Consider the following 13,852-nt stretch of genomic DNA (forward strand, 5'->3'; position numbering starts at 1 on the left):
CGCCTGTCGGCTCCTGCCATTGGCCGCTACGTCAAAGATTGACAAGCCGCTCGGCCAATCAGAGAGTGGAATCGTGTTCGGCTTGAAAGCAAAAGAAAAACAAACAGCGTCGCATAAAAGAACAAATATATACAATAGAACAGGAGAGAATATTGGAAACTTATTTAATTATAAATATTAAAAAAATGAATGAAGTGAGAATTTAATGTTTTTCTCTTCTTTGCTTTTTGTTGTTGTTTTATTCTTTTTGTAACTGAGCAAAACACTTTTTTGTGGGATTTTTTCCCCCTAAAATGATGAATCATGATAATTAAGCACCTCAGCGTGGTCGGAAACGGCTTTTGTGTCGGTCCTAGCAGAGCTGACCTGTTGTAGCCGCGCTGGGCTGCTCCTGCTTGGTGGCCAAAGTGACAGTCTCCTGTTTGCTGCAAACTTTTGTGAGTTTCATAATCTTCTACAAAGTTAAACAACTACGGAAACAGTTGTAATAAATTAAGAATTAACAGAACTCAAGCACGAGCAGTTTCCTTCATCCCTGAAAACCCACCACCCAATATTTATGCTTCTTTTTGTAAATGAATGACTCAATTACACCAAAAAGGGTTTAATTTAGAAGTTTACGCTCCCTGCTCAAATCACCTGAAACTCGCTGATGCCCTCTGCTGGATGTTAGACTGACACGACCGCCTTCTTTGCCCTCATTATCTTCAAATCCAGCGGATGTTAATAAACGGAGACACAAAAGCTCTCAGATGAGCTTCAGATGTTCCTTCCTCTGTGTTCATGTCACAGCAGACCGTGCAGGTCACATTAGGCTCGGGACTTGTTTCATTAAAGCTGCTGCACACGTTTCAGTGTCAGCATGTTGTTTGTGGAGTGGAGCAACAAAGACAAACCAGATGTGTGGATGTGTTTGAATTTATAGAAACCAAATCTGAATTTATTCTCACTTCAATAAGCAGTGACTCCACCGAAGGTAAAACAAACAAACAAACAAACAAACAAACAAAAAAAACCCTGAAACTGTATAAAGGACGAAAGAAAGAAAAACTTTTCATATTTATTTCCCCAAATGAGCGACTTTAGAACAACAGTTGAAATCTTAGCAAACAAGATGGTGAGAAAAGTATAAAAATCAGAGAATATTTACAGCTGCTGTGCAGCAGTAGTTTTTATTTTGTTGATAGAGAAAGACGGGAATATAAATGTGAAGCTATCGATAATAGAAATCAATATTATTCTTTGTCTTTCGACTGCTCCCTTTGGGGACTGACACAGCAGATCATCCGTCTCCATCTCACCCCCGCAAAACTTCCACATTTAAAAATAGTTTTAAACTTTCCAAAGCAAAGCTGCCAAAAGAATCTGAGGAAACTAGTTTTTTATTGATTGAATCTTTATTTTGAACATGTTGAAAAACATAGAATTCAAAGAGACAAATGAACAAAACAAAAGGAAAACGAGCAGCCACAACTCCAAATAAGGAAACTACAGTTTTCATTTTATATCCAGAACATTTTTACATTGTGTTGAAATAAAATCATAAAAATCTATAAAATCATGAAAATCAACCCACACATGTGCAATAAGACTGCTATATGTGAAATTCTTTTTCTGACAAAGTTGTACTTTAGTATGTTCTTACTCAGTTATAGCATTTGTATTCCATTTTATTCTATATAGTATTTTATTTTATTGCATTCCAGTGTTTTCTAATTTCTGCTACATAACTTTGCACTTTTGCTGTAAGGAAACAAATGTCCCACCTGTGGGACTAATAAAGGTCATCTAGGTCTCGCTCCCTTAAGGCCAAAACAGAGAGAATGAGGAGGAGCTTCTTCCCCCAGGCTATTCGGGCCCTGAACCAGGTGTAAGACTGGACTCTCCCACACATCACCACACATTTCCTATAATCCTATAATTTATAATCTTTATAATACTTTATAATCTCTTCTGCTATTTGCACATTCTTTACTGTAAATTCATAAGTTAATTTGTAAATTTTGTAGTAACCTGTAAATTGTAAATATTGTAAAACTTTTCTTCTGTCATTTAATGGTCGGGCATTGTACAGCTACAAGCATTTCACCCCCATGTCATACTGTGTATGGTTGTGTGTGTGAGACAAATAAAATTTGATTTATCTTATCTCTGACCTTCCCAAAGTGTGGGGCCCGCCCCCTAGGGGGGGCGCAGAGCCATTGCGGGGGGTCGCGGTATGAAAAGGGAAAAAAATAAAATAAAAACAACGCTTGGACACTGCCAGCACGGGGCTCCCACACAAACGCAAAGCAGGAGATGAAGCATCGCTGAACATGTTTCCAAACCAACTTCATTCTAAGACAAAGACTAGAAAATATGATGAAGCAAATCTGCCCTTTGGTTTCACCTGCACAGGTGCAGAGGTAGGTCTCCCTGCAGGATCAGTTTCCCCGTCTTCGGGAGCAGCGCTGGGCTGTTTAGATCACGGACAAACAGGATCCCACATTCTTGATCTTTAGTTCACAAACACTTGTTGTAATGACTAACTGCTCCTGACATGTTGGAGATGTTTGCTCTTTATACAGTAAAGCAGTAGCGGTTTTAGATACGGGCGACACGGGCGGTTGCCCGGGGCGGCATCACGGGCATCGGCACAAAAAAATAAAAAATGCTCGTACTCATGCTGCCCCGACATCAGCCAGCGCATACTGGGAATGGCACAGGCACCGATCGGTTTTCTATCGCCCATTTGCTGGGAGTAAGGGCGCCCTCCGTTTGCGGGGTGCGCCTGCTGTTTGCGGCGCAGGGAGGAGAGGGCGGGGCGGCGGGGAGTCTCTGACCGGCTGGAGCAGCGTCTTATAACCAACCCGCAAAATAAAACAAAATAAAAACAAAACAACAAACACGAAAACAGCAGACATCATGATACAGACTCATAATTTGCACCGATGTTTTTTCGAAATTCTGTACACGAGTGAGCGCGAGAGCCCTCGGTGCGCGTGCTCGCTGCCGAAGTCAAAGTAAACTTTATTGTCATCTCCGCTACAGACAGTCCAGCACATAGAGACGAGACGACGAGGCTCCAGTTACAGCAGTGCAAGGAAACAAACAAACAAACAACAGTAAAATAATCACAGCGTGACGCCTCTGCCTTTGTAAACAGAGGGACAGTAACTGCGTGTAAAACCTGCAGACAGTCAGATTAACAGCATTTTGTCTCTATCTGCCATTCTGTTATTCCTCTCATGTAAACAATAACGTGGCCACAGCGTGACGTGAAAAAACATACCTTTGACGTTGCGTGACGAACTCTGTATTCCTCGTCCACACATAAACGCAAAAAAGGAGTTTTAAATAATCTCCGTTTCGAAACGCCGTTTACGTGGACGAAACAGCTGCGTGTTCAAAAATACCCGTGTGTGCGGACGCAGCGTAAAAGAGTTTATTTTCTTACTACCTGTAATTTATAGCAGGTTACTTGTATTTGCTTAACTGTTCACTAAATGTTTGAGGTGTGAAATAAACCGCAATGGAGCAAAATATGGGCGCGTGTGGTTGGAGGATGTGTTTGTGCGTGCGTGCGCGCGTGGGGGTGGGGGCGAACATTTTTCTTGTTAAAATAAAGGGGGGGGGGGGGGGGTAGCATAAAAAGTTTGGGCACCACTGTCTTATCTTATCTTATCTGAACTCTACTGACATGTAATACCAAGCTGCACCACAAGATGGTGCACTTCAGTCAGTATATGCTGAATATGGGAAAAATAAACTACATAAATAAATAAATTCACCTTTATGTCCAAATCATTATTTTCAATGTTGAGAACCCACGCAAACACGTGGAGAACATGCAAACTCCACAGAGAAAGACCCCGGCCTGATGGTCAGGACCTTCTTGCTGTGCAGCAACAGTGCTAACCACCGTGCTGCCCATTAATCCATAACATGAGGATTTATACCAGCTGTAAAGCACAGGAGGAAAATGTATAAATTCACATCTTTATTCACATTTATGAGCTTTGAGGTATTAAGGTTTTAAATTGATTTGTTGACCCTGTTTTCACTGATTTAAATGAAAACTGTAACTGATAAAAAGAAAAAAAGATCATTTCTGTGAGCTCAGGTGTGAGTTGGACTTTGGCACATCAGACTGTGTGGAGGGATACCTGAGCCTTCCATCACACTGGTCTGGTAACACCTGCTCCCAGTATCAGTGCGCATTGTTAAAGTTTGGCTCCATAACTGGTTTCTGTTGGCCGGTTCAGGCCGGCTTTGGCCCTCGGCCCACCTGAAAGGCTTTTACTTTTATTTTCCAGGAGGAGTTATAAGAATTAGCTGTCAGCAGCGTCCCAGCTCAATTAACCTTCAGATGCTTTTGAGTTCACTCAACAAAAGCAGCTTGAGAAGACAAAAACGCTGAGCAAAGCCAGCTGGGAGATCTCTGCAGTGCTTTTTAAAACCTACTGCTGGAGTATGAAAACTGAACATGTCAGACACACTCCTGATCTGCAGCTTCTTTAGTAAAACTAAATGTGAAATGTTTCAGGTTTTAGATCAGCTGCTGTATTCAGCTGTTTTATAATGAACCCTCTTACATTTCATGAAATGAAATACAAACTACCAAAGATCAGAGCACTAACCTTTCTGGGGCTCACATGAACGATCGTCTGTGATCATTTCAGTGGAGCACAAACTGGAAGATTGTAGATGTTTCTGTAGAAACTGACATCATTGTTTTAAACTTCCACTGAGTCACTGGTAAACAAAGAGAAAACCACAAACCAAACTGGACAATATGCTGCTTTTTTCCTTACTTCTGTTCCAAAGAACAGACTTTAACCTCTGACTTCATCACCACGTCTCTGTCTGCCAATTTAATTCCTGCTAATCCGCTAATCTCCTCCTGATGTCATCACATCACTTCTCAGACTTTATTTTTTCAGTCGGCTCTCCACACGAGTCACACCAAATACACATGTGGGCCAACAAAGTGGGTTTCACACGCCACACAGCAGATTTTGAGGTTCTTGAAATATTAAAGTTGTGATGAGTTTTTAAATGTAACCGCACATTTAGGACAAACTGTCAGACAAGCTGGAGATGTGATCGATGCACTGAGCTCCTCCATCCTGCTCATCCTGGACGTCGCTTCGTGTGACACTGATCGCTGGCTTGTGGATTATTGTTTGGAAGGATGGAATTTGTCATTTTGGTTGACACCATTTAGTTTTCTTTCACCTGGATGTCTGTTTTATAGTTTGAATAAAACCAAACCTCTGCCACCTTAAAATGAAAACAGTTTAAAAAATGATGTTAAAGGGAAAAAACAGCAGAGAAAGATAAATAAATGAATCAGTAAACTGCACAAGACATTCTGAGAATGTTGTTGGTTAACCCAACAATACAAAGTGTAACTGTAACATCAGTAAAAGTGCAAAATTATATTTAAGAGCTACAAATTGTTAATCTGATGTTTGAAGGTTTTGTAACATGTTAACAAAAATGTCATCATAGCACCTTAAGGAGGATTTTTAGCCAACATGGTTAGCAGGAATCAGAAGTTGTTGTGACACTGTTGAGCCCCCATACAGGGACCACCGCACTACAGCAAACACACTGACCTGCATCATCAGCCCTCTCTCCCTCTCTCTCTCTGTCTCAGTGAGGTTCCTCCTCCCTGCTCTGTGGTCGGACTCTGATGTGTGTTTGCACTGTTACTAATAGACTGTTTTTGCCGGGTCAATAACAGTTATCAGAACGAGATGAAGTTCCTCTGCAGTGGATCAATTGCGCCTCTCGTGCTTCTCCTCATCCTGCCAGGTAAAACCCCTTTTCAGCTTCACTTCAGGTATTTTTAAAGTGCAGAACCATGAACACAGTGAGTGTTTTTCTCATTATTGTTACTGATGTTGATATTTCAGGGTTTTACTGTATGTTTTCTTAAAGTGGGGAAAGTGTGAGCTTTTTTAAACAGTGTTCAGTGTTGTATGTGAACGGTGATATAGCTGAGGATTAATGATATTGATCTCTGTGCTGCTGCTGAACCTCTGAACACGCTCCATTCTCCTCCATTACAAATCGCTCCAAGTGATATTTTATTAGCGGTGAATCTGAAGATTTCTATCTATGATTAGTTCACTGTTTCATTCCCAAAGTGTCCAAAAATACTTTATATATGCCCATCATATTGGATTCAAAGAGGCACACTGAAAGTGCCCTAAAATATAAAAATAATATGATAAACAAAAGCTTTAAGTTTTGGAATATTCCTTTAAAATGACTGATATTTAAAGCCCTACACCCTGTAAGCATGACCTCCCAGGCTTTATTAATAACCATCTGTGTCTTTGTTCATTAAACAGTGAACATTTGCTTCTATGATTCGTTTCATTCTCTGAGACATCAGTGTGAGAGCAGAAGAGAAGCTCTGAGACCAAAACATTGTTTGGATTGAAAATTGGACCTTAAAATGTAAAAAATGTTTTACAAACAAAATATGAAGAAGTTTTCTGGAACTAACAGACCAGACAGACTCGTTCACACCGTGCGTCTTGTGCATGTTCTGCTTTGTGTTGTATGCTGTATATTCTGCTCAGCCTTACTAATAATGACATCAGCGTATGGGCGGTAACCCCTGTGACCCTCACGCTGCTCTGAACACTCAGCTTCACACTGCTTTCTCCTCACTGTGCTCTGTCATGTCATAAGGGCAGAATATCCTTATATGATCAGATCAGGCACACAGCTCTGGTAGTGATAATAGAAGCCCCGCCCACCTGTTATTTAAGATTCTTTTATGAGGGGCAGCCAATCAAAAGAAAGCTGGCTTAAAGCAAGGATTGCCTTAAATGGGGAGAAACTAAAACAGCTTATTTCAGACAAACCTGGGGGCCTTGCTCTCAGGCCCATATAAGATTATCATGGATTGTTTTAAACTTTGAATCATGTAAAGCTACCACGAGAATAAATTATGGAGCTGGAGCTGTGGGAGACTGCAGGTTTTTCAGGACACCACTGGTACTTTTGTATCTTTGATTGATTGAATCTTTATTTTGAACATGTTGAAAAAGTATTAAAAAAGTAGAATTAAAAGAGACAAATGAACAAAGCAAACAAAAGGAAAACGAGCAACCACAACTCCAAATAACGTTCATGTTCAAAAAGGAGCAGGAAGAAGCATAAGCTTATTTAATCCCACCCCTTTTCCACTATCTAGTATCAATAGACTACAGAAATACCTCCTTGCAATTACATTATATGTTATGTGTAATTTATTATTATTTTTTAAATATATACACATATATGTTTCTATCTATCCATACATACGTATATACACACATACGCACATATACACATTTTCAATAACCCCATTAACACCTCAAGGATACACAACCTACAATTATATATATATATATATATATATACCCATACCAACAAACCCGTGCATGCGCACACACATGAAAATATTAGACAAGAACACCCTATCAAATCTCTACCTTTTCCCTGTACCCTGTAAAAACCATATCCTTAAACCGCTTTTTAAACTGCGCCATGCTTGGACTTTGCTTCATATCTTTACTTAGTCTGTTCCACAGCTTCACTCCACACACAGAGATGCAGAAACTTTTTAATGTTGTACGGATACGAGGATGTTTTAAATTTAATTCCCCCCTCAAATTGTATCCCCGTTCCCTTTTAGAAAACATTTTTAGAATATTGTCAGGAAGCAGGTTATTTATTGCTTTATATATAATTTGTGCTGTGAGAAAATGAACCAGATCTGTGAATTTTAGAATTTTTGATTTTAAGAATAGTGGATTTGTATGATCTCTGTAACCAGTTTTATGAATTATCCTTATGGCCCTTTTTTGTAATATAAAGATTGATGATAGCGAACATTTGTAAGTATTGCCCCAAACCTCTGCACAGTAATTCAAATACGGTGCAATCAGGGAACAATAGAGAATGTGGAGTGATTTGTGGTCCAGAATGTGTTTTACTTTACTCAAGATTGAGACACTTCTTGAAATTTTGTTATGTATATGATTTATATGAGACTTCCAGTTTAATTTATCATCTATAATCACACCAAGAAACTTATGTTCAAGTACTCTTTCAATTTCCACACCATTTACATGAATCTGCACTTGTGCATTTCTAAGGGAATTCCCAAATAAGATAATTTTAGTTTTACTTAGATTTAGCGATAGTTTGTTCCTGTTAAACCATTTTTTAATTTTGCACATTTCTGAAGTAATTGTATCCAGCAGCTCCTTTAGATTCCCCCCAGAACAAAAAATATTTGTGTCATCTGCAAATAATACTAATTTTAATATATCAGATGCCTTACAAATATCATTTATATAAATAATAAATAATTTTGGACCCAGTACAGAGCCTTGTGGAACACCACAAGTAATGTCCAAGCATGATGAGGAATGGACACCCAGCTTCACAAATTGTTTCCAGTCACTTAAATAATTTTTCACCAGTGCAGTACAACCCCCCTAATCCCATACCGTTCCAGTTTATTAATTAATATGTCATGATTGATTGTGTCGAATGCTTTCTTGAGATCCAGAAATACTCCAGCTGCATACTGTTTCTGATCTATAGCATTCGTAATCTCCTCAATTGATTCGATTAATGCCAGAGATGTTGATCTTTTTGATCTGAATCCATATTGACTGTCAGAGAGTAATTTATATTTATCTAAGAATTTGTCTAATCGTTTATTAAACAGGTTTTCTAGGATTTTGGAGAATTGTGGTAGTAAAGAAACAGGCCTGTAATTTGTGAAGTGGCGTCTATCCCCGGTTTTATACAGCGGCACAACTTTAGCTATTTTCATTTTGTTTGGCACTTTTCCCGTCTGAAATGATAAGTTGCAAATATATGTTAGAGGTCCTACAAGTCCTTCAATGACCTTCTTGACGATTTTCATGTCAATATCATTACAATCAGTAGATGTTTTATATTTACACATGTGTACAATGTCAATTATTTCTTTTTCCTCCACTGATGTGAGGAACATTGAGTTAGGGTTCCTATCAATCAGGTTTTCACTACATTCTACTGATGGCAGTGACTCAGGAATTTGTTCTGCCAGTTTTGGTCCAATATTTACAAAATAATGATTAAAGCTGTTGACCTTATCAGCAGTGTTTTCCATAATATTGCCATTATCGATAAAGTATTGTGGATAACTTTGTTGTCCAGAATTATTTTTAATGATACCGTTTAAAACATCCCATATTCCTTTCATATTATGTTTATTGTTGTTCAATATTTTACTATAATACTCCTTTCTACATACACGTATAATATTGGTCAACTTATTTTTGTATTTTTTATATTTATTTTCAGCATCTTTTGTTCTTTGTTTTAGGTATTCCCTATAGAGTGTATTTTTCTTTTTACATGCATTTTGTAAACCCTTAGTGATCCATGGTCTATCTGAATATTTGTGCTTTCTGTTGTATTTTATTGTTGGACAGTTTTTATCGTACAACTCCATGAATATTCTTAAAAATATGCCATATGCAATATCAATATCAGCTTCTTTGTACACCTTGTCCCAGTCCTGATTTAATAGATTGTTCTTAAATGCAGTCATAGTTTCTTCTGTCCTTACACGTCTGTATCTCAGTTGTTCTTCATGCTGATTTTTCTTATAATTAGTGTCATAAACTGCAAAAACTGGTAGGTGATCACTGATGTCATTAATTAATATTCCGCTCACAATGTTGTTTTCCATATTGTTAGTGAAAATATTGTCAAGTAAGGTGGCACAATGTGGTGTAATTCTGCTAGGCCTGGTTATTTTAGGATGTAAACTCAAACTGTACATAGTGTTTAGGAATTCGTCGCTCATTTTATGCTTTTTTGGATTCAACAGGTCAATATTAAAATCACCACAGATAAACATAACTTTTTGATTTGTTTTAGAGAATATTTCCTCTATGAAGTCATTAAATACTTGAATACTAGAGCCAGGTGTTCTATATATACAGCTAATTATTACATTTTTTTCTTTTTCCTTATAAATTTCAATTGTTATACATTCTAGTAAATTATCAATTACAGTTGTCATACTTTCTACCACCTTGTAGTTTAGGTTTTTATCCACATACACAGCTACTCCCCCTCCACTCTTGTTCCTTCTATTTACAAAATTCACTTCATATCCCTCCAGTCCAAAGTCCATTCCTTTCTCCGCATTGATCCATGTTTCAGAAATGGCAATAATTCCAAATGGATTTGTCAACTCATTTAGATATTCCTTTATATTGTTGAAGTTGGCATACAGACTTCTGCTATTAAAATGGATTATTGATAATTTATTTTCCGTGTTGATGGTGTGCTTAAACTGTTCATCAGTGAAGTAGCAGCAGTTACAGCTGACGTTGTAGAAGAAATTATTTTCCGGGTCTATATCCTTTTCTAAGTCTAGAACATTATGGTCTGTGTATCGAAATGTTCTCAGTTCCAGATTATCATAAAGAGAATTCCAATGAGTCATGTTGATATTGTTGCCGGATGCAGATGAAGTTCTTTTGGACTGTGCCATGTGTTGTGTTGTGTGTCACGTCACATGTGTATTCATACCTCCAGAGTAAGTTGACCTCAGTATTTGTCCAGCTCTTCCATATTTCTGATGACCAACACTTTGGCTTGTTCCGGTGTTCCATTGAGTTTAATGAATACTTTGCAGTTGGTGGTCCATGTATTTTGAATTTTTCCCTGTTTCTTCAAGTAACGTGCTTTCCTGGCAATGTCCGCATTTCTTTTTATCAGATGTTCGTTCATGAAGACATCGGATCCTTTCAGTTTCCTTCCTTGTTTTAACAGTGCTGTTTTCTGTTTTCTGTTTGCAAATCTCACAATGATGGCTGGTTTGTCACTGTCATTTTTTCGGGGTAGAGGGTGGCAAGCCTCAATGTTGTTATAATCCACTTCCACACCTTTGGACCGTAGAAAGGTAACCACTTGATTCTCCGTGGAGTTGACATCTTCCTCTCCTGGCCCTCCTACATTGTCAGTGGCGACCGCCCGGGCGTATGACCGGGGTTTGATGCGAAGCCCCGTGATGATAACATCGTTCATCCGGGTGTACTGCTCCAAATCCGCCACTCTGTTCTCCAGGTACGCCAGCCGCCGATCCTTCTCGGCGTTCTGGATGCGGAGAGCCTTAACTTCCTCGACCAGGTCCAGGATGGCTTTCTGCTGCAGTTTGACAGTAGAAATCTGCTCTGTCATAAACTCCAGCGACTTCTTAATATCGTCTCCTTCCTCGGCTGACAGAACTTTTTTCGGGCCCATGCTGAGAGACGCTCTTGTAGCTTTGCCGTGACGACCGGCTAGCTAGTTGATTCTTAATCACTTATTTAGGGACTAAAACTAATCGGTTAGGTTGAGAAAAGGAAGTAGTTTGAATTAAAATGTGGGCCTTTGCTGCATTAAATATGCAAAAATGACAGATTTAGAATTTTTCAGATTAAGGATGTTCACTCACAGTGACATCACACAGAGCCAAGAGTCGAAAACGTGCCTGAAACTGAGTGTTGAGAGCTTCTAGCTCACAGGGATTATTGGACATGACCTCATTATTTAAGACTTTGGTAATGTTTATTATAAGAAATTTATATTATATCATCATGTAAATGAAAGAAATGGAGGAAAAAGTAAAACAGTTGCAATTTAATGGGATAATTAATTATAAAAATTGCGCATTAAGATGTAGAAGTACTGATGCTGCAAAGCAAAGTTAACTATGCTGTCGGTGAAGTCTGCTGACTTTGAAAAAGTCATATGATGGATTTTTTTATTTTTTATTATTAGATTAGACCATGAGCAAAGAATCCGAATACTTTATTATCTTTGAGCAAATTATGTGTTCACAGTGTCAATGTCCTGCATCTGTGCTCATGTGATTTGTGCAGTAATAATACTACACTAATATAGTAACTCATGTAAAACCTCACATTAAAGAAACCAAATGATGACTTTAAGGTCACAAAATGCATCATCAACCATTTCAATAGTACAGGTTTGTGTTTAGAGCCATCACTCTGGGCCCTTTCTCTATATATACATTCAAACAGAGACGTTGGAACGTCTTCTGAAGAAAATCCCGACGCTGTGCAGTACTGGCAGGCAGGATGTTCAGTGATAAGCATCAGTGGATGGAGGATTAAAGCTGTCTGGTGACCTGTGCACTAGTGATGTGTCGGTCGCGAACGAAACGGCTCTTAGAGCCGAATCTTTGACGTGAACGACGCGAGCTGTGGATTTTTTTTCTCTCTCTCTCTCGCACTTTTTCCCGCTTCACTCCGCACGTGAGTCTTGTGCTTTGCGCTGGGCAGAGGGGGGAGGGGCAGTAGTTAGGGAGGGAGAGAGAGAAAGAGAGGCAGGGACAACAACATTAGAAAGGTATAGTAATCATCCACAACTATTTTCGGTTGCAGATGATAAAGGATTCAGAAAGTTTATTCATGCAGGTCCATATGACAGAGAATATGCATCTTCTTTTTGTTTTCATATTATAATTTATATTTAATTGTGTTGTGGTTTGCAGTGTTTTGTGTTGTTTCACTTTAAATTAGTTTAAAAGGAAAAAGCTGAAAATTAAAATAGTTAAAAGTTGAAATGTGAATAGTTTATTTTTGTATTATATGATTTATTTATTACATTTTATATGGAGTGAATAAATAAAAGTATATTTACGGTGGCCCCTACAGACAAAGCACGTACAAACTTCAAATCATGTAAAAACTCCAAAACAAAACACAACGGAGGTGCTCCACGATGCTAGGGGGCAGTGTTGAGCTTTTGTTACCTCGTGGCTACATAAGCCAGCAAGTACCAACGACCAGATTTGGTGTGTGGTAGTAACAGGTGAATGAACATTTTTTTTTTAAATTTTTGAATATATATGAGTGCCTGTGTATAAATACACAAACAATACACATATGCTTTCAATTGTGTAATTTAAGTGATCTAGTAGCTCTGCTTTGGAAGTTCAGTTCATGCTAGAAATGTGTTTTGGAGTTTGTACGTGTTTTGTCTCTAGGGACCACCGCATATATTTATATATAAACATATAAATAAAACCACTTTTTTTTACATTAGTAATTCTTTTTGTGCATAATTGTATATTATTGTTAATAATAAATCAATAAAGCAACAAAACAACCTGAAGAGCCGGTTCTCTAAAGAGAGCCGGAAATCCCATCACTACTGTGCAGTACTCTGACTCTCACCCTATCACATCTGGGATAGGTCCCTGCAACCCTGGTAAAGATAGGATGGAGTGGAAGTTAATTTAAAACCATTAACATTTTATGGTAACCAGACTAGACTTTTTTGAACACTAAAAAAAAACCTCTTTAAATGAACTTAAAATAATCATGGGAAGGATTTCCACATTAATAAATGGCTTTCTATTCCGATTAAGCATTTTTGTTGCACTAATGTAATTTGCATGGGTTGGATCAAGGCCAGAGTGTGTAAAATCTAATTATATTTCTGTAATACAAGTATAAAAATTGCTAATTTTCAGCTTAGTAGAGGCTGCAGGCAAGGCTGTAGTTTATCTTCCTATCTTTTCAACTTAGTAATCGAACCTTTAGCTATGGCTCTTAGGGAGGACAATCAGGTTGCCAGAATCTCTAGGGGTGGGACAATGCACAAAGTATAATTGTGTGCAGATGACTTATTGCTGTATAAATCTAATCCAACTGCATCAGTCGCTAAACTGCTCAAGGTATTAGATCACTGGACGCATATCTGGATACAAATGTAACTAATCGAAAAGCCCACTGTTCCCTATTAATAACATAGAGCAAGATCTCTCTGCCTTCCCCTTTAAATT

The 13,852-nt window shown here is 38.3% G+C and overlaps 1 protein-coding gene across 1 annotated transcript; it reads right to left on the reverse strand.

Annotated features, from left to right (window-relative positions):
• Window positions 1-9,599: 9,599 nt before the first annotated feature.
• LOC146661302 (uncharacterized) lies at window positions 9,600-11,238 on the reverse strand. The gene has a single exon (XM_085419714.1). The coding sequence runs from the start codon at window positions 11,236-11,238 to the stop codon at window positions 10,606-10,608; it is 633 nt and encodes a 210-aa protein (XP_085275840.1). The 3' UTR covers window positions 9,600-10,605.
• Window positions 11,239-13,852: the final 2,614 nt, after the last annotated feature.

Source organism: Rhamphochromis longiceps, linkage group LG10 (genome assembly GCF_057381845.1).
Source record: "Rhamphochromis longiceps isolate RC_006_pf linkage group LG10, R_longiceps_female_GT1.1, whole genome shotgun sequence".
In the NCBI taxonomy this organism is placed as follows: domain Eukaryota; kingdom Metazoa; phylum Chordata; class Actinopteri; order Cichliformes; family Cichlidae; genus Rhamphochromis; species Rhamphochromis longiceps.